We start from the raw sequence: 24,468 nt of genomic DNA, 5'->3' as shown, positions 1-24,468 counted from the left end.
CATCCCATCCCGTCCCATCCCATCCCATCCCATCCCATCCCATTGATCCCATCCCATCCCATCCCATGGATCCCATCCCAAAGAAAGGACTCACACCAGACAGCAGCCACAGGACACCTAAATCTTTCAGAGAAAAAGAATTTATTGCCCCATTATCAGGAGAAATGAACTTCTTCCCACCTCGAAGCCGCTGTTAGGATTATGAGGAAGAAGGTGATGATGACCAGACAGAATCCAGTATTTGAATGGAATTTATGTATCATGTATGAAGTGTATGAATAAGCAACAGGTTATTGCTTTTAAGGGTTAATCCTTTGTTAACTGTGTCCTTTTTCGGGCTTGTGCCGCCCAGAAAAAGTTACCTGGACTGTGCATAACTCTTTGTTTCTATTGTCTCATATTGTCCTAATCCAAACTGTCCAAATCATTATTACTCTAATTGCATTACTGTTTTTAGAACCATTTTATTAGTATTAAACTTTTAAAATTAAAAAAAAAAACACAAACAAACAAGTGATTGGGCGTTTTTCACAAAAACAAAACCAAGGGGAGCGATCAGAGAGCAGGGAAGCGCTTCCCAACATGGCAACGGCAGATGTAATTCTATTACCTTGATTTATTGATCGCACTTAGAGCAATTACTGGCTCTCACCCCGGCACCTGCCGGGGAGCAGGAGACAGCGAGGATGAGAGGAGACAAAGGCGGCTGTGCCGTCCGGGGCACGGAGAGGCTCCGGTGTTGTTTGTGCCGGCCCCCGGGGAGGCTCCGGTGCTGTTTGTGCCGCTTACCGCGAGGGCTGGGGGGTGTTGGACCAAAAAGCGACCCGAGAAAGCTGAAAACAAGCGCTGAAAGGAGGCTGAGATGCTGCGAGGATGCAGCCCTAACATTAAAACCACTTTGGGGATGGAGGGGATGCAGGGCTGGGGAAAAGTGAGGGAGTTCCAGCACTCCAGTCCTCTGAGCCGCTCGGAAAACGCCGCAGTCCCGGGGCAGGAGCAAGGGCGAACCGCTCGATTGAGGTCAGAAAATCCCTTTAAGGGTTTTATGGGATTTTTCTCCCCCCCTCCCCGCTTGCTGCAGTTACAAGCCGAATAAAAAAAACAAGAAAATGTTTGTGCTGTTCGCTGCCTGAGCCCTCCAGACAGATATAAACAAAAGAGTCAGATCTGGCTGCGGATGAGATCACAGCGAGAGAGACACACACAAGTAGGGCAGCCCGCTTGTGCATCGAAGCCTGGCCGAGCCCTCCCCCGCCTCCTGCCCGGCCAGCCCTGGGCATGCAGAGGTGGAAAGAGCAGAAAATGGCCCCGTTGTGGGCGAGGGCAGCACCGGCCCAGCTAACGCACACCGAGAGCGGCCACAGCCCGCTGGCTCCGGGAGGGGCTCCCGGTCACCCTCCGCTGCCTCATCCCCCATCCCCTCGCTCCCAACGCTTGTGGCAAAGCTGGAAACGCTCAGGGTCAGTCCCACGGTTCGGAGCAGGATGGAGGGCACAGCGTGGGCAGCTCCGGCCCCACGGGCCGTGTCCGCGGGGGCGACCCGGCGTGGATGCTGCTGCGTGCGGGGGATGCTCCGCTGTGTGCGGGGGATGCGGGGCAGGACGGGGATGCTCCGCTGTGCGCGGGGATGCGGGGCAGGACGGGGATGCTCCGCTGTGTGCGGGGGATGCTCCGCCGCTGGGCGGGGATGCGGGGCGGGCCGGGGATGCTCTGGAGGCCTCGGGGGGGGTCAGGGGCGGAGGATGCGGGGCCGGGCGGGCGGCGGAGCAGCGCTCTCACCATGACATCAGCGCGGCGCGGCCCCGGGGGAGCGGGCGGGGGGTGGGAGCCGGCGCGGCGGCGGCGGCGGCGGCGGCGGCAGCGGAGCGGAGCGCGGCCCCGGGCATGCTCCCGGAGCCCAAGTATGATCGCTTCCGCGACGAGCCGCTGACCGCCCCCATGCCGTCGCCGGCCCCCGCGCCGTGCCCCGCGGCGGGCGAGGAGCCCGAGCACGGCACCACCTTCTGCGCGCTGCTGCCGCGGATGCCGCAGTGGAAGTTCCCCGGCTCCAGCGGCTTCCTCGGCCGCGGCCCCGCCGGTGCCTCCCGGGACGCCCCCGCCGCGGCGGCGGAGCCTCCCTCGGGGCTGGCCGCCGTGCTGGGCGCCTGCGAGCCGCTCTGCGCCGCGCCCTGCGCGCTACCGGGCGGCGAGAGGGCGCGGGGAGCGGCGGGGCGGGCGCGGGGCGCGGCGGCGGCACCGGCACCGGCACCGGCGGGGGCCCGGCCCGGCGGGGATGAGTGGAGCCGCAAGGGCAGCTTCATCCGCAAACCGGCGCAGGGCTGGCTGCACCCCGACGAGAGGGTGCTGGGGCCCGGCGTCTCCTACATTGTCCGGGTAAGTCCCGCCGGTGGCGCGGGAGGGCGCGGAGAGCCCCGGGCCCGGGCGTGTGCGGGGCTCGGGGGATCCGGTTCGTCCAGCTGAGCCCTCGCTCGGGTCCCCCGGCACGGCTGGACCGGGGCAGCCCCTCAGGTGCATCACAGCCGTGATGGGGCCGGGCCCCGGGGGCTTGCTGGGCCCTGGAGCCCACGCTGGGACTCCAGCGTGTCCATCCCCTACCAGGCATCACAAGCTGGAGCACACAGATGAGATTTTGGGGTGTTAGCACAGGGTTTGGGAGTGTGATGGGGCATTCTGGGGTAGGGATTGAAAGCTGCTGTGCGATGCCTGGAGCTGCTGTGGAAGATATCCCTGACACCCTCTCCTGTCCCTTTCCTGCCCTGCTGTGCTGCTCTCCCCCCCTCAGTACATGGGGTGCATTGAGGTGCTGCGCTCCATGAGGTCCCTGGACTTCAACACGCGGACACAGGTCACCAGGTAGGGCCCTGCAGTCCCACTGTCCCACATCCCAGTGCCACCCCAAGCCCCTGGTGGCCCTGGATGTTCCCTGGTGTCTCTGGGTGCTCCTCGGTGGCCCTGGATGCTCCTCAGTGTCTCTGGGTGCTCCATCATCCCAGGGCCCTGTGCAGAAAGGGGAGCACAGGCCTGGAAGAGCTGTGCCCTGCACCAGGGACACAGAGGAAGGGCACTGCTGCAGATCAATGGGTGGAAAGAGAAGAAGGGAGGTGGCCCCAGCCGGGATTACGTACCGGGGCCGGGGCCGTGACGTGGGGCAGCGCTGCGGGGACGCTGCAGTGCCCGGGGATGTGGGGCCAGCAGACCCCACAGGGCAATGTGGGGTGGGAAAACAGCTGGGATGTGGAGCAGAGAGCAGGCCAGGCTCTGTCCATTGCAGGGAAGCCATCAACAGACTGTACGAGGCAGTGCCGGGTGTGAAGGGCATCTGGAAGAAGAAGGTGAGTTTCCATTTATCCTGTCCGTCCCTGGGACAAGCCAAGGCTGTGGGGCAGGGAACCAGGGGTGTCTGCTCAGTTTGTGGGCCTGGCCCTGGTGGTTTCATTGCCCCCAGCACCCTCTCCCCTGTCAGGCTCCCAACAAAGCCCTGTTCTCCATCCTGGGCAAGAGCAACCTGCACTTCGCCGGCATGAGCATCGCTGTCAACATCTCCGTGGATGGGCTGAACCTCATGATCCCCACCACGCGCCAGGTGAGCGCTCCTGGGCATCCTGGGCACACATTCCTGCTGCCTGCCAGCCTGGGAGCCGGCAGCCCCTTTGCTGATCCCTCCCTGGGCCGTGTTCTCCATGCAGATCATCGCCAACCACCACATGCAGTCCATCTCCTTCGCCTCCGGCGGGGACATGGTGAGTGACACACACACAGGGTGGTGGGGACAGGTTCTGCCAGCTGAGCTGAGCACAGAGCGGCCTGGCCTGGCTCAGGACGTGGGGCTGGGGCTGAGAGCAGCAGGACATGAGTGCTGGTGTCCCCTCTGTCTGCAGGATACCACGGATTACGTCGCCTACGTGGCCAAGGACCCCATCAACCAGAGAGGTGACACGGCCTGGGGGCTCTGGGGGAGGGATGGAGGCTGGAGGAGGAAATCTGTGACCGTGTTCAGGGCTCTGAGGACGAGGGAAGAGATGGCAATGTTGACTCCACGTTTCAGAAGGCTTGATTTACTATTTTATGATATATATTACATTAAAACTATACTAAAAGAATAGAAGAAAGGATTTCATCAGAAGGCTAGCAAGGAATAGAAAGGAATGGAATGATAATGAAATCTTGTGACTGACCAGAGAGTCTGAGACAGCTGAATTATGGAAAAGGGAAAAGGAATGTTCCTCACATCAATTGTGGTGGTGTTCACAGGGGTCCCAGGATGAGGGAAGAGATGAGGATCTGACTCCATGTTTCAGAAGGCTTGATTTATTATTTTATGATATATATTCTATTAAAACTATACTAAAAGAATAGACTAAAGGATTTCATCAGAATGCTAGCTAAGAATAGAAAAGGACAGAAGAAGAATCATAACAAAGGCTTGTGGCTCAGACTCTCTGTGATTGGCCATTAATTAGAAACAACCAATCACAGATGCACCTGTTGCACTCCACAGCAGCAGATAATCAATGTTTACATTTTGTTCCTGAGGCCTCCCAGCTTCTCAGGAGGAAAAAGCCCTAAGGAAAGGATTTTCCTTAAAAGGTCTCTGTGACAGAGATCCCCCGTGGGCTCAGGGTGGGGGAAACACTCAAACCATCCGTGTGTCTGTGTGTCTGCGTGTCTGTCTGTCTGTCCCCAGCCTGCCACATCCTGGAGTGCTGCGAGGGGCTGGCACAGAGCGTCATCAGCACGGTGGGCCAGGCCTTCGAGCTGCGCTTCAAGCAGTACCTGCACAGCCCCCCCAAGGTGGTGGCACCCCCAGAGAGGTGGGGACCCTGATGCTGCACCCCCCTGTCCCGGGCATGTCCCCCCTGCCTGGGGGTGGCTCTGGGATGCCCTGTCCCTGCAGGGTCACCCTGTCCGCAGCTCACCCATCCCTGCTGCAGGGCGCTGGCTGCAGAGGAGTCAGCCTGGGGCGAGGATGAGGAGGGGGCGGCAGAGCACGATTACTACAACAGCATCCCGGGGAAGGAGCCGCCTCCAGGGGGCCTGGTGGACTCCCGGCTCCGCCACATCCGCGCTCAACCCTGCAGCTCCATCCCCTGCAGCCAGGTGAGCCCCTCAGAGCCTCTGCTGGCCTTGCCCTGGGCGTGCAGAGCCCCCCAATGCTCTTCTGCCTCCTTCCCTAGGGTGGGTCAGCAGCCAGACGAGACCCGAGCAGCCACCTGGGGCCACCCTGGGACGTGGAGAGCCAGGGTGGGTACTGAGCCCTGAGCCGGGGGGGGGTCCCTGTGCCTCTGGGCAGCTCTGGCCAGCAGTGATGGGGTGATGGTTGTCCTCGCAGGCCAGCCCTGCGATGGGTACCTGCAGGCTGACAGCCACGCCCTGGGGCCGCGGGAATACGAGGAGCACATGTACGTGAACACGCAGAGCCTGGACACCTGGGAGCCCGAGCTGGTGGCTCATGGGGCAGCAGAGGAGAGCCCCAAAAAGGATCTGTTTGACATGAGTAAGCCATTGCTCGCTGGGGGAACGGTGCTGGGTCACCCAAAACAGCTCCAGAGGTGCTGAGCTCACCGCAGCGCTCTGTGGGCTGGGGTCTGTGTGCCCTGGGTGTGACACCCCACAACCCCTGCATCCCACAGGGCCCTTCGAGGACGCCCTGAAGCTCCACGAGTGCATTGCAGGGGGTGCCAGCAGCCCCCCCATGGAGGACCAGTGGCCGAGCCCCCCCACAAGGAAAGCCCCCATCGCCCCCACGGAGGAGCAGCTGCGGAAGGAGCCCTGGTACCACGGGAGGATGAGCAGGAGGGATGCCGAGAGGCTGCTGCAGATGGACGGGGATTTCCTGGTGCGGGACAGCCTCACCAACCCCGGGCAGTACGTGCTGACAGGAATGCACAGCGGGCAGCCCAAGCACCTCCTGCTGGTGGATCCCGAGGGAGTGGTGAGGGCTGAGGGCAGGGGATGGGGTGGGCGGTGGGGATGCAGCTATGGGCAGGGATGGGGTGTTGGAAGTGGGTGCTTGTCGCTATAGGGCACAAAACAACGCACACACCACTTCCCTTTTCTTCTCAACGCGAAGAAAATTGAAGTTTGTTTTCTGACTCCAGCTGTGACGGCGTTCACTGGAGTCTTGTGTTGAGGGAAGAGACGAGGATCTGACTCCATGTTTCAGAAGGCTTGGTTTATTATTTTATGATATATGTTACATTAAAACTATACTAAAAGAATAGAAGAAAAGGTTCTCCTCAGAAGGCTAGCTAAGAATAGAATAGCAAAGAATGATAACAAAGGTTTGTGGCTCAGACAGAGAGCCCGAGCCAGCTGGGCTGATTGGCCATTAATTACAAACATCCAACATGAGACCAATCACAGATGCACCTGTTGCATTCCACAGCAGCAGATAATCAATGTTTACATTTTGTTCCTGAGGCCTCTCAGCTTCTCAGGAGGAAAAAATCCTAAGGAGATGATTTTTCATAAAAAGTTGTCTATGACAAATGCCAAACAAGTTATTTACAGAAAGTGTGCGAGGAGGTTTGCTACAAGAAAGTAAACATCAGAAGGCTTAGAAAATCTTAAAAAATCAGGGTGACACCCCCCAGGGCACTGGCACAGGTGTGAGGTGTCCCCATGTCACCATAGGACATGAAACAACACACAGCTGCTCTCAAGGTGAAGAAAAAGTTGGAATCATGTTTTATAATTCCAATATTTATAGTTTTCCAAAAGTGATTTATAGTTTTCCAAAAGTGGATTGGAGGGTGACAGTGCCACCTCTGCAATGACACTGGACAAACCAACAGTCCATCAGATTTCTCTTCCTCTATAAATAACGCAAAACAATGAGTTATTTACGGAAAGCGCGTGAGGAAGTTTGCCGTGAGAATGCAAACATCAGAAAATCTTAAAAAAATCAGGGTGAGAGGCAGCTGTGCTGAGCTGAGGACTGCTGTGCCCTGCTGCAGGTGAGGACCAAGGACGTGCTGTTCGAGAGCATCAGCCACCTCATCAGCCACCACCGGCAGAACGAGCAGCCCATCGTGGCCGCCGAGAGCGAGCTGCACCTGCGCCAGGTCGTGCAGAGGAAGCAGTGACACCACGGGGGTATGTGAGCCCCTGATCTGCTCCCCCGGCTCTGGACTCGCCCCAGGGCAAACCTGGGGTCTCTTCGTGCTCCCCCTCTCCAGTTGTGCCTGGATTTTGAGGTTTGGGGTCAGGCTCCCCGTTTTCCTCCCCAGTGAGGCTGGGTGGTGCCTGAGCCTGCAGGTTCTCCCTTGGGTGCTGCCTGCCTCCATCACCTGCACGGGGTGCCCTGCCCAGCTGGACACACGGAGGTTTAATTCCACACCTACAGGTGAAAAACACTCTTGGGGTGGGAACTGCTCAGCGGCCTCAGCAGGAGGGACAGAGCCTGAAGCCACCTCAGGCAGGGCTGTCCCCACTTGCCCCAGCACTGCAGTGGGGCTGGTGGATGTTGCTGCAGCCCCTGGCTTGGCTCTGCCTGTGGGGCCAGGCACAACCATCTCTTGGACGCTGCTGTTGGATGTTCCTGTTGGGGACGTCCCTTTACAGCTGGATTCTCCCCGGAGTGGCTGCCACAGGATGATGCTCCATGTGTGCCCAAGCCCCTGCAGCCAGGCCAGGGCCAGGATGGAGCTCACGAGGGCTCACGAGGTGTCCCATGGCCAGCTCAGGGTTTTTGCCAGGTTTTTGTGCCATCACAACCCCCTTTTACCCGCCCTGTGTCTGGTGCTGGGCATGGGTTTGTGCTTTGGAATACATTTCTAATTGAACCTGGAGATGAGCAAGGAACACAGGTGGTTCATGCTGGGGACAGGTCTCCATCACCACCAGCTCCTGCCTGGTCTCACCTTGGCCAACCCATCCTGTCCAGTCACACTTATCCCTGTCCCTACGGGTCACCCAGTGTCCCCCATGGGTCACCCAGTGTCCCCCTGGCTCCAGAGTGGCCTTTGGCACCCAGGGCTGGCCCTGCACAGCCTCTCCTCCTCTCACCTGGCACTGGCTCTCCCAACCTGCCTCCACCTGGAGCAGCCACCCCTGGGGTGGCTCTGAGTGGCACAAACCCAGCTGTGACCCACTGTGGGTGACAGCAGAGCCAGAGCTGTGGGTGGGTCTGGCTGTGTCTCCTGTGTCACAGACAATTGGGGGGTCCAGCACCAATCCTGGCTCTGCTCTGCGTCCCCAGCACCCATCCTGGGGAGCAGGGTCACCCCAGCACCCTCAGCCCCTCGCTGGGGATGGCCCCTGCCAGATCTGGCCAGTGCCAGCCGAGCCAATGAATAAAATGAGCCCCTAAATAAAGCCCAGTAATGAATGTGTAATTTTCCATTGATAGCTGGATTCCGCGGGGACGACGCGGCGCTTCCATCTCGGCTGCTATTTTCTGTCGAGGAGTGATGTGTCTGCAGAGATAATTGCACTGTTCCCTCAATAGAGGCAGGGAAAGGCAGTGAGGGCCCCCGACTTTCTTATTTCACAGCTGGAGAACCAACCGAGCTCCTGCGGTTCACCTGCTGGCGGTGCCTCGCCCTGCAGCAGGGGGATGCTGCCCTGGAGGGATGGAGGGCTGGTGGGGAGCTTGTTTCAAGGGTTAAACCACTTTGGTTGAGGTTGATTTGTGGTGCCGATGGGTGCAGGGGGCTCTGTGCCTCAACCCAGAGCTGGGCTGGAGGGCTGCTGCTTCTTCGTCCCCTATGAAGGGAAGGCTGAGGTGTTTTGGGAAGGTTTGGAAGGCACAGAAGAGCAGCTGCAGAGAACGCGGCCTCCTTGGAAATCTCCCTGACCAACCCATCCCCTGCACCTCTCTCAAATGTCTCAGACCACAGACACACCCAGTTCGATTTTTCAGGGCACAAACCCTCTCCCACAGCAGCTCTCCCTCCTCCTTCCCAGCTTCCAGCAGGTGGTAGCACACTGCCAGCTCCACCAGCGATGTCCCCAGCCCTGCCGGCGTCCCCAGCCCTGCCGGTGCTCAGCTCGGAGCCCCCCGTTCCCCTTCCGTGCCCCGCGGGCACCGGCAGAGCTGGCCCGGCCCCGGCGCTCTTTGTTATCTCAGGGGAACTCAACCATTCGTGCTCCGTGTTTACCCGCAGTTTCGCAGGGTGGAGGAAAAGCAAACATCGGCCTTTTGTTCGCCAGCTTCCCCTTCCGTGAGCCTCCTCCTCCTCCTCCCCCGGGTTCCATCTGCCCTCTGCTCCCTGCGGAACCCCAGGGTGATGTCCCCATCGCCACTGCTGTCCCTGGGACACCCCAGCCCTCGGGCGCCCCTTTTTACCAGCTCCGAGCGCGGATGCAGAGGGAGCCGAGGCCGCGCAGCCCCCGCGGAAGGCGCTGGCCACACCGGGCTGTTCTTCCTTCCACCGCCAGCCCTGCACTGCTCGGGGATGATGATGGAGCTTCCTGACGGCACCCACAGGGCAGCAGCCGGGACCCTTCAGTGGCACTGTCCCTGTCCCCAAGGCTGTAAATCCCCGGGGAACGGGCCGTGCCCGATCCTCGGTTGAATCTCCCGACCCCCGCGGCTCCGGGGCTCGCTGTGATGCTCCGTGAACCCTCCCGATGTTTTGTCCCGGTGTCCCCAGCCCCGACCGCATCCCTGGGTTGTGTGACACGGGGGAGTTGGACATGTGGCACTGTCCCATCTCCCGCAGCTCCTCCAGGGCAATATTAAACCACTCGATGAGGCAACAGCTCAGCCCCGAGATGCTGCTGGCTTCATTCAGTGCTCGGAGATCAAGAGGTGGGAGTGGAGAGAGGCAGCACCCAGAGGGGGCACCGGGAGGGGCGGAGCGGGGCTGCTGCCGTCCCGATCCCACTCCTGGCCCCATCCCAAACCCGACACTCCCGTGGTAACGCGGCCGGGTGTCCGGGGCTCGGGTTCCTGCATCTCCCGAGCATCAGCACCCGGGGGCTCACGGCGCCAGTCTCGGAGCCGTTCGGTCCCGGTCCCGGTTCCGGTCCGGCTCGGTCGGGGTCCCGGTCTCTGTCCCGCTAGGTCGGGGTCCCAGTTCCGGTCCCGTTCGGTCCTGGTCCCGCTCGATCCGGGTCCCGGTCCCGGTCCCGTTCCCGTTTCCAGCCCTGGTTGCGGTCCCGGTCCCGGTGCCGCTCGGTCGGGGTCCCAGTCCCGGTCCCGGTTGCCCGGTCCCGGTCCCGTTTCCAGCCCCGCTCGGGCAGAAATGAGGGGGCGCCGCACTCGGAGGATTACGGCGCGGACGGGAGCGGAGCCGCCGCCACCGCCGCCGCCGTATAAAAGCACGTCCGCTCCCGCCCCGCCCGGGCTGCGGCGGCGGCGGCTCCGCTCCAGGTGCGGCGGCTCCTGGCAACGTCCCGCTGGCGGCGGCGCCTCTCGGTCGGTCCGTCCTTCCGTCGGTCCCGGCGTCGCGTCGCGTCTGCCCCGTCCCATCGCATCCCCGTCCCCCGGGTCCCCGCTCCCCGCGGCCGCTTCCTTCGCGCTCCTCCCCGGGCTGGCGCGTCCCCCGGTCCCTCCGGTGCTTGTCCCGTCCCACCCGCCCGCCCGGTCCGCGTCTCTCGGTGCCGCCGGTCGCTCCCGGTGCTTCCGGCTTCGTCCTGCCTCCGCCGGTGCCCGGCCCCCGGTGACAGCGGTGCCCCTCGGGTCTCTTCCAGCCCCGCATCTCGCAGCAACATGTGGCTGCTGGAGCGGCTGCGCGGGGTGGCGGAGAACGGCGGCTCCCGGGGCGCGGGGACGGACGAGTCCTCGCGGGGATCCCGCTACAGCAACGTCCTCACCCCCGACAAGATCCCCGACTTCTTCATCCCGCCCAAGCTGAGCGCGGCTCCCGCCGAGGCCGAGGGCTCCGAGGCGCCCGCGGGGGCCGCTCTGGGCGCCTCGGTGTCGGAGCAGGACCTGGCCAAGCGCAAAGCCCCGCGCAGCCCCCGCCCGTCCGGCCGCTCCCGGTCCCGCACCCGCGGGCGGCACATCATCCAGATCGAGACCGCCGAGGACTGGACCGAGGGCGGCACCAACGTGGACCCGCAGGCACAGACGGCCATGTCGCTGCCCTACGTGCCCAAGGCTCAGACCTCGTACGGCTTCGCCACGCTGATGGAGAGCCCGCACACCCGGCGCAAGGAGTCCCTGTTCCACAGCGAGCACAGCAGCCTGTGCCCCTCGCCCGTCACCTCGCCCGGCGCCCAGCGCAAAGCCAAGCTCAACGGCGACAGCGGCCGCCGGACACCGGCGGATCTCGGCGCCGCCCTGATGCACCCGGGCCGGTATTTCAGCGGCGGAGAGAGCGACACGTGCTCCTCGGCCGAGTCCTCACCCTTCGGCTCGCCGCTGCTGTCGCGCTCCGTGTCCCTGCTGAAGCTCTTCAGCCAGGAGAGCCAGTCCAAGGTGATCAAGCTGAAGCACTCGGTGGCCCGCAACAGCTCGCTGAGCACCGACGACAGCTCCGCCGACACCAGCCCCAGCGCCCAGCGCCGCGCCCGGAGCGCCCCGGCCGGGACGCAGCAGCCGCCGACGGCCGTGCTGCCCCTGGAGCTGCCCGCGGGCCGGGACCGGGACCGGGAGCACAGCCTGCGGCTGAGCCGGGGCGGGAGCCTCCGCCTGGCCGCTGAGTACGACCCCTCCAATGCCCGGCTGCGAGTGCGCCTCGTGTCCGCCGAGGACCTCTACGATGCCCTGGTCGACCTGCGCAGCATCAACTGCTGCGTCTCGCTGTGCCTCAACCCCGGCAAGCTGCAGAAGCAGCGCAGCACCATCGTCAAGAACAGCCGCAACCCCGTCTTCAACGAGGACTTCTTCTTCGATGGGCTGGGCCCCGGGCACGCCAGGAAGATGTCCCTGAAGCTCAAGGTGGTCAACAAGGGCAGCAGCCTTAAGCGGGACACGCTGCTGGGGGAGAAGGAGCTGCCGCTCACCGCCCTGCTCTCCTGCCTGTAGGTACCTGCTGCCAGCCCCGAGGGAGCCCTCCCGCCTGTGGGGCCGGCGCTGTCCCCCAGCCCCGCTGCAGGAGGGTTTGGAAGGGCCCCCTGAGGAGGGCCGGGGTCGTGGCAGAGTGTGGGGGTCCCCAGGAATGGTGCAGAGTGTGGGGGTCCCCAGGAATGGGGCTCTGCCAACTCCAGCCGGCAGCCACAGCCTCTCTGCCCCTGCTCCCTCCCTGCTCCTGCCCCGGGTGCAGCAGAAAACGGGGAGCCTCCAGCCCATTCCCCACCGCCAGGGAGGATGGAAGCACCTGTTGGAGCCTTCCCTCCCTGTGGTCTCCAGCTGCCACCAAGCAGGTTGGAGGTGGGTGAATCTCTGCAGCACACTTAGGGCCACCTCTGAAAGCCCCAGCACCTGTAGTTTGGTGACAGCTTCAATTTAAAAGACAAGTTTCTGCTCTTGGAAACTGCAAAGAAAATACTGCAGAGGTGACCTGAGAGTGGTCAGCCTGGGGGATGAGTCAGGGTTGTGGCTTTTGAGCCTTTCCTGGGCTCGGCCCAGCCCTGTGAGGCTGCAAGGTTGGCTTGGTCTGAGCCCTGCAGCCTCCTGGGCTGCCCTCCCTGCCCACCCCAGCACTGTCCCCACTGCTGACCCCACTGGAAAACTGCTCATGGAGCTTGGGGGGGTTTGTTTTGCCCAAATCCAGGAGGCTGCCTGTGCCTTTCCCACAGGAGGGAGATGCCAGGGGCTGGCACCCCTGCCCTGGGCACAGGCAGTGTCCCAGCAGATGTACCTGCTGACAAAAGCTGAGGTGACAGGAGCGGCCCCACCTGAGTGCAGGTGAGGCTCCAAAACCCTCCATCCCCCCTTGTCTATGAAAGGATCTTCCAAGTGGCAGCAGAGACGTGTCCTGTGGGACCACCAAGCCCCTGTGCCCAGCAGGATCTGACATCCCAAAGCACTGGCCTGGCTTTCAGCTTCCCTCTGGAGCTCGGTGCTGCCGACCCTCCCCATGGCACCGTGTCACCCTGCAGAGTGCCTGGGGACACTGAGGGCGGGGAGGGCCCAGCCGGGGCATTCCTGCGGGCGGATCAAACACTCTGCGTCGTTGTTCGGTGTGGTGTCAGCCTTTGTGTCGGGCTCTGCATGTTTCTGTGCGGGGAGCAGGACACACACACACACACACACGTGTGTCCCCTCTGTGTTAACAGTCCGTGTTCCTTCCTTGTCCTTTTGCAGCAGATGGCAGATCTCAGTGTTGACTATTTATACCCGAGGCTGATCTTTTTCGCAGCAGTTTTATTTTGTCTGTAAATACGTTCCAGGTAACAGAGGCAGAGCCGTTGTTTGCACGGCGGGGCGGGGTGGGGGGGATCCAGGGTGACCGTGGCTGTTTGCTGAGCTTGTGGCTGAAAAGGAGCAGGACACGAGGAGCTGACACGTCCATCCTTCACGGGGAGTTTCCCACTTGAGGTTTCCCTGCACCCCAGCACCAGGGATGGTTCCCCAGCCCCAAAATGCCCTGGGAGGAGGGCTCTGGGGACAGGGAGAGGGGTCACAAACAGGCTCTGGGGTGACCATTGTGCCCCTGAGGAGCTCTGGGGCAGGAAGGGGACCCTACCCAGCTGGCAGCCCCCACACACCTCACCCTGTGCTCCCTGGGGGTGCTGGGGGTACCCTGGAGCTGCTGGGATGGAGGGAAAGGCCGCAGGAAGAGGAGGAGTGGGAGCTGGGATGAAGGCTGTGGTGCTCTGAGAGGTGTGAGGGCTGACATCCCCTCAGAAGAACCGTGTGCCTTTGGTTTTGGGGAGGAGGATGCTGAGAGCAGGAGCCCAGGCTGACCCCAAAGGGAGACCCAAGGGGTTGGGGACCCTCGTCCTGCCCCAGCCCAGCCTGTGCCAGGGCTGGATTTGGGTGTGTGACCATGCATGGAGCCCTGGGATTCACTGCTCTGAGCTGGGCTGGTGGTGTGGCAGCCAGGGCTGTTGCTTGGATGAGTCTCTCTCTGCTGCTGGAGCTGTTTTCTGTTGTCCCTGCTTTGATATTTCTGTGGCTGGATTTAACGATGTATTTTTTTGGAGTGAAAAAAACCCCCATATATTATTACCTGAATGGAATGTTTGTTTACAGATGATTTCCTCTTTTTAGTGCAATAAAGTCATTTCTAAAACAGACGCAGGTGTGGCCCTGGCTCCTGCTTTCCCCAAAGATATTTCCTGGCATTATTCTTCATGGCTCCCTGTGTGCTCCCCTTTCCAAGCAGCTTTCCAGGGGCTCAAGGAGCTTCTGAAACCCTTCCCCATGGGGTGAGGGGAGATGGGGAAAGGTGCTGCTCCTGCTTGAGGTTGGACTCAGGGCTGTGCTGAACCACGGCATTGCCAGCTCACAGCCAGGGCTGTGACACTCTGTGGGTGTCCTTCCTCCTCCTCCTGACCCCTGCAGCCCTCCTCAGCGCTGGAGATGAAGAAAATGGTGATGGTTTTGTTCTTGCCACTCCCCCTGCCCAGCTGACAGCATTCAGGTTGCTTTCTTTTCTCCCCCACCTGCCACTTCCAAATCTGTTCCTAGCCAGATGCTGCTGAAGAAAAAGAGGAGTGTTTGCCTGTTACCTAAATACCATTTTTCTAATTTCCACAATTCTGATAATTTGTCATTTTTTTGGTAGCTACAGAGGCTGGGTGGGAACAGATCTGTTCTCTCACCTCTGGCCCCCACAGGGTTGCTGAAAGCAGCTTGGTGGGTGCTAATAATTTAAGTCATGCTTTTTCTAGAGGTCCAAACCTGCAGCAGTAACAAAAACGAGGCTGATTAAGTTAGTCTGAACCAGAGTGGATGGGGTCAGCCTGAGCACACGAAAATCCCTGGAAAGTGTCCAACACTTGAAGCAGCCAGAGGGGTGGAGAGAGGGGCATCTTGTGGGGGAAGATTTCACTCTGAATTTGTAATTGAGACACCGTGGGAAGGAAATGTGCGTGCCTCGGTGGACCTGGGAGGGCTTGGTCATGCTGAGAGCTGCGAGGAAGAGGATGAGGAATCCTGTGAGGAAGAGTCTGACACATCCCCACTGCACAACGCAGCCGCTGGGGTCGGGTGGGTGCCCAGGTAAAGAGCAGCCAGGTGAAATTCAAGCTCTGCACACCAAGTGATGTCTGAGCCCTGGGAGATTTCCCCTGCACAGGGGTCCTGAGGAATGCGTGACCCAATGTGTGCGGGGAAACTGAGGCAGAGCTGGATGAGGAGGAGCCCTGATCTCCCGAGAGAGGCACTGAGCCTCACCTGGCTGAGAGGCACACACAGGCCACGGCTATTTTTAGCCCTGTGTTCCCTCAGCGCCGAGGACTCAACTTCTGAGAAAATTGCCTGGAGCTCATTTAGCCGTGGCGTGATGGCTGGCGAGCGAGCGAGCGAGCGAGCGAGGGAGGGCAAATTAGGGGTTCAGTTTCATCCAGGGTGTTCTGCAGGGCCGAGGCTGCCAGGAGGGCTCTGCAGCGAGGAGATCAGCGAGATTGTCACTGCTGGGGACACCCTGGCCCTGCTGGGGACACCCTGGTCCCGCTGGGGACACCCTGGGGCTCCCAATGCCGAGGTGTGCGGGGATCAGTTTTGGCTGAGCCGTTTTGCCCTCTCCTCTGGGGGTTTTTTGGGTGCTGTCGAGGCTGGGGGAGCCTGGCGTGCTCCAGCCCAGCCCTTTCCCTCCCCCAACCCCCGACTCCGCTGCCGATTTCCCGTTTCGGTCAGAAAAGCATCTTCCCGTTGCTTGGCAACGCTCGGCCGGTGGCGGGGGGGGGGCTCCGGGCGGGGATGGGGGTGGCCCTGAGGTCGGAGCCAGCTCGGTACCGGTGGTGACTTCGCCACACGGTTCTGGACGCCGGGACCGGGGCGGGGAGGGCGCGGGGAAGCGGCGGGAGCGGTGCGGGTGCAGGGATGGAGCATCGGCCTCCCCCCGGCTGCAGCGCTTTATTGAGAGCATTTGTCTTCCATGGCAGCGTGTCTGCCTGAGAGGGGAGAGCAGAGACTCCCACTGTTACTGGGAGGAAAACAGAACTTAATCGAATCTCGCAGTCTCTTCAGTGGAGAGTGACGCTTCTGAGTTACCCCCGGCACCAAGCAGCCTGTGCTGCTCCTCCAGGGGACACAGAAACCTCCCCAGAGCCCACCGGGGGCTGAGATGCCCTCCAGGTCCTTGTGAGCCCCGAGGCTCTTGGCTCTGTGCTGAAATGCAGCTTGGTGGCAGCAGCTGCCCCAGCAATGCTCCCTCTGCGCTGCTTTTCCATCTGCACTTTGCTCTCCTGCCTTGAGGCTGCCAATCCAACAGGGATCTGGGCTCAGATCGTGAGAGGAGCTCCCGAGCTGGGAGGAAAAAGATGAGGCATCCTCTGAGGAAGAGGGTGACACATCCCCACTGCACAACGCAGCCCCTGGGGTCAGGGGTGCCCAGGTAAAGAGCAGCCAGGTGAAACCCCAGCTCATGCTCCCTCTATTCTGCTTTTCCACCTGCACTTTGCTCTCCTGCTTTGAGGCTGCCAATCCAACAGGGATCTGGGCCCAGACTGTGCCTTCATAACCAGGAAAAGGCAACCAGAGGATGGGAAATGGCAATTTGGTCTCCCCCTCATCGTTAATTCCAGCCCCTGGATCCAGCTTTGAATTGGGGATGGGGTAGGGTGGGTGTACAGAACACGAGGAGCTGCAGTGGGAGAGTGCAGGGATGGATGAGGGTGAGAGCAGCAGGGTGGAGGATCTTTGCAAGAATCCGTGTATTTAGTGGAATACAACAGATCTTCCCTGCCTCTCCTCACCCTCTCTGGTGACCTGCTCCTCGCTAGCTGCCTGGTGGACTCTGAAATTCTGCCTTTAAAATATTTGCAAAATTGCCAAAGCACCAAGAAAGCCTAGGTGGGAGGGAGAAAAAACAGCATAAATAACCGGACAGGAGGATTTGTTAAACACCAGCAGCTGCTGGCAAACACTTCAATATCAGTGCAGCCGGGTGCTGATCCAGGTGGCTTTGGGGGCCAGGGGCTGGTGCCAGCCCAGGAGGGCTGTGGGGCACAGAGGGGCTGTGACCGTGTTCACAGGGGTTTTCAGATTGGGGAAGAGATGAGGATCTGACTCTGTGTTTCAGAAGGCTTGATTTATTATTTTATGATAGATATTACATTAAAACTATACTAAAAGAATAGAAGAAAGGATTTCATCCAAAGGCCTGCTAAGAATAGAAAGGAATGATAACAAAGGAGAGTCCAAGCCAGCTGACTGTGATTGGCCATTAATTAGAAACAAACATGGGACAATCCCAGATGCACCTGTTGCATTCCACAGCAGCAGATAATCATTGTTTACATTTTGTTCCTGAGGCCTCTCAGCTTCTCAGGAGGACAAATCCTAAGGAAAGGATTTTCCATAAAGGATGTCTGTGACAGAGGTCCTGCTGAGGTGGGAGGCACCTGGCTGGACACAGCAGGGCAGGGCTGGGAGATGCTCCAGGTGCAGAATCTCCTCTCTGTGCTTCCCACCCAGATCTCACCTCTGGGGTAAGGGGACATGTCCATCTGCATATCCCCAGAGATTTGGGGGTGTGTTAACCCTGCTCCCCGTGCTGTGGCCGTTCAGGGGAGTGGGCTGTGGTGGGAGGGGGCTCCAGCCTGGCCTGGCACCGCTCCTGCCTGGCAGAAGCACTGTGTCCATGCAGTGATAACCGGGCTGGCATTGCCATGGCAATGAGATAACAACAGCGGCTGCCAGGCGGGAGCAGAGAGGGCAGGGATCTCCAGCAACACTCACCCATGCCTCACACTGGGATCCAGCTCAGGCCTGTCCTCTGTGTCTTGGTTTGGAAAGACAGGAGTCTGCTAAGGAAGGCAGGAGCCTCCCCTGAAATGGAGAATGTAAACCCTCCCCGCCCCTCTGAATTGTTGTAAATTTTAAATTAAGGGGCTCTCAGGCAAAAATATGGGAGCAGGAAATAACAGTTCTTTAATAGGGAAGAAAAAAAAAATAAAAGGATAAAATAAACAATGCAGTACACTAGAACAACACTGACAGAGTCAGAACACAACCTGGCACCCTGTGGCTCAGGGTGTTGGCAGCAGTCCCGTTGGAATTGTGGCTCAGACCTCCTGCAGTGTCAGGGGTGGTTCTGCTGGAGCAGGGATCCTGGAGAAAGGTGTATTCTTCCTCTGAAGATCCAGCGGAAGAAGAGACAGCTGCTGTTCCTCTGGGAAATCCAGTGGAGAAGCTGTGCTGGTGTTCCAGAATCTCCAGATTATATCCTGGTAGGAATGCTTGGCTGGTGTTCCAGAATCTCCAGATTATATCCAGGTAGGAATGCTTGGCTCCTCCCTCTGGGCTCACATCTCCCAATGGGATGCTGTAGTTCTTATCAGCCATGCAGTGACATTCAATAGCTGTTATCAGCAGATGTCCCCTCCGGAGGGAGGAGTGATTGTGGTCACTCAAAAAGAGAGAGATAAGGCAAACTGCCCACCTGACAAAAGATAATCTGCCATACAGATGGTAATAGAAAACATCTTGCAATGCAGTCTGGACCACTGTGACATCCCTGTCCCACCTCTGCATGGCCTGGACAGCACTGAGCACATCTTTGCTGAGGTGAAGCCCTTGGCACCCTTCACACCCAGAGGTTGCACTGAGAAATCCATAAAAACACAGATTTAAACTCTCCAAGCTGTCCATTGCCAGGTTATAATTAATCCCCGTTTGCGTTTCCGTGTCCAATTTCCCTCTCACGGCTCCTGACCCAGACCAATTGTGGCAGGAGGTTTCTGTAGTTGCTAATTGCTAATCTTATCAAGGTGAGAACACTGCAATCAGCCAAAGGTGATCTGCTGCTGGGCCAGCGTTTGCCTCACCTGTGCCAGGGCAGGATGCACAATGCCTGCAGCGCTTGCCAGGGCTGTTCCTTGCCCATCCTGGGCAGGATGGGATCCTCCAGGTGCCCTCACCTTTCCCAGCCCCACATCATAATGAAAAATCCCTAAACAGCCCCAGAGCCTCTGAGGGGGCTCAGACAAACAAGGCACAAACCCTGGGGAGATCCTGCTCCGCGCCGTTTGGGAGCCGAGGCGCTTTTTTGCGGGCAATCTGTTCCCTCCCACTGCCGCTGGCTCCCTGCCCGCCCCACTCCCGGCAGAGGCGGCCGTGGAGAGAGCGGCTCTGGCCACCAGGACAATTCCATGGATGTCCCCAAGTGTCACAGGGCCAGGCTGGGCTGAAGGGGCACAGCTGGCAGAGCCCGGGAGCAGAGAGCAGCCAGGTGTTCCCCAGGTGTTCCCCCAGGTGAACAACGCCAATCACTTGTTTTTAAAATAGTAATAAAATAGTAATAATAGTAATAAAATTTTAATAGTAATAAAATGGTCAGATATAATATGTAGAGATATATAAAGCATATATATAAAATATATTAAATATGTATACATGTATATAAATTTATATGTGTCTATTATTATATATTATGTTATATTATATTATATTATATTATATTATATTATTTATTATTATATATTATTATATATTATATATTATATAATGTATTATATATTATATATTATATATTATATATTATATATCAAATATATCAAATATACCAAACATAGTTAGAGTAATAATGATTTCGACAATTTTCATTAGGACAATATGAGACAATAAAAACAAAGAGTTGCAGACAATCCAGGTACATTTTTCTGGGCAAAATAAGCTCGAAAAAGGACACAGTTAACAGAGGATTAACCCTTAAGAACAACAGCCTGTTGCATATTCGTACAGCTCATATATGATGCATATTAAAAATGCCAATCAGTTGTTTTTAAAATTTAAAAAATTTAATAGTAATAAAATGGTTAGAAAAATAGCAATACAATTAGAGTAATATTTTTTTGGACAATTTGAATTAGGACAATATGAGACAATAAAAACAAAGAGTTACAGACAGTCCAGCTGCCTTTTTCTGGAAAAAATAAACCCAAAAAGGGACACAGTTAACAGAGGATTAGCCCTTAAAAGCAATAACCTCTTGCATAGTCATACAGCTCATACATGATGCATAAATTCCATTCAAACACAGGATTCTGTCTGGTCAGTGTCAGCTTCTTCCTTGAATCCTGACAGCACCTTCCAGGTGGGAAGAAGTTCATTTCTTCTGATAATGGAGCAATAAATTCCCTTTCTCCTAATGATTCAGGTGTCCTGTGGCTGCAAGTCCTTTCTTTAAAAAGATACAACCTAGAAGTACATTTACCACACCACTTAAGGGAATCAACACAGCATCACTTAGTAACACAACACACACAACATTCATTTGAATATTTGCAAAAAGCCAACCACGAAATATTTTTCACACCCCGCATCAGGCAGGTGACTTTCAGATTGGGGCTCCCAGGTTTGTATGGACGCATCACGGGTTTTGGGGGGCAGGAGGGGGCTCGGACAGCCCAGGCGAGCATCGCAGCGCGGGTGGCACCGTCAGGGGGTGGCAGGGGTGGTGGCAGGGTCCCAACCCTCGCCGTGTCCCTGGCGTGGTGTGGCACGGGCGCCTCCCGATGCCTCTGCTCTCTCTCCGCCGCCCCCAGCCGTCTGTCGCTGCTGACACTCGCCGACAGGAATAAACTCCAACACCTACCATATGCTTTGCCACTTCTGCTGCCCGCGCTCACTTGTTGCTATCTATTTTTTCCAGAGCTGGGGCAGCCTCTGCGTGGGGCGGCGCTGCCAGCAGTGGGGAGATGAGCTGAGATGGGGTGCTGGTGTTTATGGCACAGGGGAGGGCAGGGGGTCTGTCTCTGGTGGGCTCAACCCTGCTCTGGGGGCAACTCCTGCTCCCCAGCACTTCCCACATGGGCACCGGCTCTGGTCCTGTCCTACCCCAGCTGCTCTGGCAGTGGGTTTGGGGCTGGTGGAACCACTGGGTCCTTCCTCAGCTGCTCTGGCAGTGGATTTGGGGCTGGTGGAACCACTGGGTCCTTCCTCAGCTGCTCTGGCAGTGGATTTGGGGCTGGTGGAACCACTGGGTCCTTCCTCAGCTGCTCTGGCAGTGGATTTGGTGCTGGTGGAACCACTGGGTCCTTCCTCAGCTGCTCTGGCAGTGGATTTGGTGCTGGTGGAATCAGCTGTGGCAGTGGATTTGGGGCTGGTCGAGCTGTTTTGTCCTGCCCTGGCCCAGTTGCTGTGGCAGTGGATTTGGTGCTGGTGGAGCCAGCTCTGGCCTTGTCCTGCTGTGGCAGTGGATTTGCTGCTGGTGGAACTGTCTGGTCCTTCCCCAGCTATTGTGGCAGTGGATTTGGTGCTGATGGAACCAGCTGGTCCTGCCCCAGCTGCTCTGGCAGTAAATTTGGTGCTGGTGGAATCAGCTGTGACAGTGGGTTTGGTGCTGGAGGAGCCACCTGGTCCTGGCCCAGCTGCTGTCTCGGTGGATTTGGTGTTGATGGGATCAGCTGGTCCTGCCCTGCCCCAGCTGCTGTGCCAGTGGATTTGGTGCTGGTGGAGGCACTTGATCCTTCCTCAGCTGATCTGGCAGTGGATTTGATGCTGGTGGAATGAGCTGGTCCTGCCCCAGCTGCTATGGTGATGGATTTGGTGCTGGTGGAACCACCTGGTCCTGTCCTGTTGTGCCAGTGGATTTGTTGCTGCTGGAGCTGCTCCCTGCCCTGCTCCAACTGCTGTGCCAGTGGATTTGTTGCTGCTGGAGCTGCTCCCTGCCCTGCCCTGGGCCCAGCACTCTGGTGGTGTGACCCTCCCACATCACCCATGCCATGCTGTGCCCAGGCACTGCCCACTGGGTGCTGTCACAGCTCACTGGGCACTGACAATGCTCCTGCTGGGGCACTGCCCCGAGCTCACATCCTGGCCTCCATCCAGCCCACTCATCCCAGCCAGGAGCAGTGCTGTATTGCACTAAATCGTTTATTAATTATTGTTTTGCACTGGGTGATTGGAGATTTGCACTGGGTAGATTTTATATTGCACTGAACAGTTTATGTTACATCTCATGGTTTGTTCTTCCCTGGCCAGGGGCAGGACTGGTTTGTTATTCCCTGGCCAGGAGCAGGACTGGTTTGTTATTCCCTGGCCAGGGGCAGGACACCAAAGGCTGTCCCCTGAGCTGGCACAGGGACAAGAACCAGCAGGATCGTTCTGGGTTCTGGGTTCTGGGTGTGGGATCTGCATCCTCAGGGCTGTCCCCAAGGAAAACCACAGGGAAGGGCACAGTGAGCATCACTCAGTGCAGGGATGGGCACAGCCTCCCCTGGCACGATGGAGATTCAATCTCAGCGTCTCCTCCCCACCGTGAGCTGCTCCGTGTGTTTACCACTCGCACAGCCAGGAAAATTCATCTCCTTTGGGGAGCGAATGCATCTCGGCTCATCCTCCAGGTGCCAGAGCTGCTGATGACGCTGTAAACGATGTAAAATCTTCACAGTTGAGCCTGTCCTGCCCCCTGGCACTGTCACAGCTCCCCGGGACAGGCAGGGATGTGCATGAGCCCCGGGGCATCCCGCATCCCTTTAATTGCACCACGCCGCTTTGATTCCTGGCTTTAATTGCAGCCTAGCGAGGCCCGGGCAGCAGGAGAGGAAAACATCAAGCTTCAAGGGAAACAAATCGGGAGAGGAAAAGAACATTTACTGGTGACTAATAGGTCTGTGGCTCGGTTGTGTGTGTTTGCCTGCCACAGCGCGGGACGGTGCCAGGAGCAGAGGGGATTTCTTCCTTCTTGGCAAGCCCAGCTGAGCGGTGCAGGGCGAGCAAAGAGGATTTTTCTGGGCCCATGCCGTTTCTGGGATATTTTTAACGCCCGTTGCACAAAAGCTGAAACACATCTTGAGCTAAACAGAGAAGATTTTGGCTGTTTTCAAGGCAGGGTTTGGGCTAAACAATCCTGTGGTGGCAGATGGGGACGTTCACACGCTGCGCTGGTCACAGCAGAGGAGATGGAGGCTGGTGAGAGGAAAGGAGGAGAGTTCATGGTGCTGGCACCCGGAGCAGCCACCACCCTCCCCAAAGTGCCACCACCCTCCCCAAATGCCACCACTCTCCGAGTGCCACCAACCTCCCTGAGTGCCACCACCCTCACTGAGTGCCACTGCCATAACCAAGTGCCACCACCCTCCCCAAATGCCACCACCCTTCCCATGTGTCACCTCCCTCCCTGAGTGCCACCACCCTCACCGAGTGCCACCACCCTTACCAAATGCCACCACCCTCCAAATGCCACCACCCTCCCCAAATGTCACCACCCTCCACAAATGTCACCACCCTCCCTGAGTGCCACCACTCTCCAAGTGCCACCACCCTCCACAAATGCCACCACCCTCCCCAAGTGCCACTACCCTCCAAGTGCCACCACCCTCACCAAATGCCACCATCCTCATCAAATGCCACCACCCTCCAAGTGCCACCACTCTCCCCAAGTGCTACCACCTTCACTGAGTGTCACCACCCTCCAAGTGCCACCACCCTTACCAAATGCCACCACCCTCCAAGTGCCACCATCCTCCAAGTATCACCACCCTCTAAGTGCCACCACCCTCCCCGAGTGCCACCACCCTCCAAGTGCCACCACCTCACCAAATGCCACCACCCTCACCAAATGCCACCATCCTCATCAAATGCCACCACCCTCCGAGTACCACCACCCTCACCAAATGCCACCACCCTCCAAGTGCCACCACTCTCCCCAAGTGCCACCACCCTCCAAGTGCCACCACCCTCCCTAAATGCCATCACCCTCCAAGTGCCACCACCCTCTAAGTGCCATCACCCTCCCCAAGTGCCACCACCCTCTCTGAGTGCCACCACTTTGTGTGAGGATGGCACAGGACAGACAGATCCTGGTGCTGGCATCCCTGAGCTCGAGCCCATTTCCCTGGCAGGGCTCTGGGCACTCTGCCTGGCACTCCCTGGGTTTTCCTTGTGCAGCAACCCAGTGTCCCCAAGAGCTGCTCGGGGGTGGCTGAGGTCCCTTTGTGGCTTTGCTGTGCTGGGGAAGATGAAACAGGAAAGCTTTATAAATATGATTGCCTGGCAGAAGATTTTGAGAATATGGAAACTATGAGTGAGACTGAAATAAAAGCAAGGTCTGAGATACTTTAATTACTGAACGACTGGAAAACAATGGTGTGGTAAATCTGTTTTTGATGGAACAATACCCTCTGCTTGCAGACAGGTCCAAGGGTCAGAGCAGACCCTACAGCCTGGCAGAAGGGGCCCAAAGAGGAGTTTTTAGGGTTTAAAATGTAACACACCATGGTAATGTAATGATTCATATAAGCTGTATGGAAATGCTATAGGATTTGTATTTGTACTAGTGAAAATTAATGTTCCTACAGTGAGGGGTGGCAGGGCCAACCCCACAGAATGGGACATGGGGATGAGGATGTCAGCACGGCTCTGTGGTGTTCCCCACGCCCACCTTGGCCCCACAGACATTTGTGTGGCTCCAGCACGGCTGCCTGGGCTGTTCCCCCACAGCAGACAGAGCTGGGATCTCGTTAGTGAGCTCCTGGACTTTGAGCATGTTGGAAAACAGCGCTGGCTAATAAGAGAAAAAG

The 24,468-nt window shown here is 58.2% G+C and overlaps 2 protein-coding genes across 3 annotated transcripts; both read left to right on the top strand.

Annotated features, from left to right (window-relative positions):
• Positions 1 to 1,878: 1,878 nt before the first annotated feature.
• SHC2 (SHC adaptor protein 2) lies at positions 1,879 to 8,343 on the top strand. 2 transcript variants are annotated; one of them, XM_058040788.1, is made up of 13 exons: positions 1,879 to 2,373; positions 2,783 to 2,853; positions 3,272 to 3,332; positions 3,464 to 3,583; positions 3,687 to 3,740; positions 3,879 to 3,930; positions 4,685 to 4,811; positions 4,932 to 5,097; positions 5,175 to 5,241; positions 5,330 to 5,494; positions 5,631 to 5,932; positions 6,957 to 7,095; positions 7,258 to 8,343. In XM_058040788.1, exons 1-12 carry the CDS (start codon positions 1,885 to 1,887, stop codon positions 7,083 to 7,085), a joined length of 1,803 nt encoding a protein of 600 aa, XP_057896771.1. In that variant the 5' UTR covers positions 1,879 to 1,884; the 3' UTR covers positions 7,086 to 7,095; positions 7,258 to 8,343. The 2 variants fall into 2 exon arrangements, with proteins under 2 accessions (XP_057896771.1, XP_057896770.1); XM_058040787.1 differs by having other exon boundaries at positions 6,957 to 8,343.
• A 1,957-nt stretch (positions 8,344 to 10,300) lies between these two features.
• Positions 10,301 to 14,073, top strand: C2CD4C (C2 calcium dependent domain containing 4C). Its single transcript, XM_058040813.1, has 2 exons — positions 10,301 to 10,318; positions 10,639 to 14,073. Exon 2 carries the CDS (start codon positions 10,658 to 10,660, stop codon positions 11,915 to 11,917), a length of 1,260 nt encoding a protein of 419 aa, XP_057896796.1. The 5' UTR covers positions 10,301 to 10,318; positions 10,639 to 10,657; the 3' UTR covers positions 11,918 to 14,073.
• The last annotated feature ends 10,395 nt before the right edge of the window (positions 14,074 to 24,468 follow it).

The sequence above is a fragment of the Melospiza georgiana genome, chromosome 26 (assembly GCF_028018845.1).
Source record: "Melospiza georgiana isolate bMelGeo1 chromosome 26, bMelGeo1.pri, whole genome shotgun sequence".
Classification (NCBI taxonomy): domain Eukaryota; kingdom Metazoa; phylum Chordata; class Aves; order Passeriformes; family Passerellidae; genus Melospiza; species Melospiza georgiana.
Note: the sequence above shows the minus strand (reverse complement) of the source record. Positions and strands in the feature narration are given on the sequence as shown.

Coding starts and splice junctions, on each gene's coding strand:
- C2CD4C (XM_058040813.1), top strand. CDS start 10,658: ATGTGGCTGCTGGAGCGGCTGCGCGGGGTGGCGGAGAACGGCGGCTCC.
- SHC2 (XM_058040788.1), top strand. CDS start 1,885: ATGCTCCCGGAGCCCAAGTATGATCGCTTCCGCGACGAGCCGCTGACC. Junction 3,741..3,878: donor TCGCCTCCGGCGGGGACATG/GTGAGTGACACA, acceptor CTCTGTCTGCAG/GATACCACGGATTACGTCGC. Junction 5,495..5,630: donor AAAGGATCTGTTTGACATGA/GTAAGCCATTGC, acceptor TGCATCCCACAG/GGCCCTTCGAGGACGCCCTG.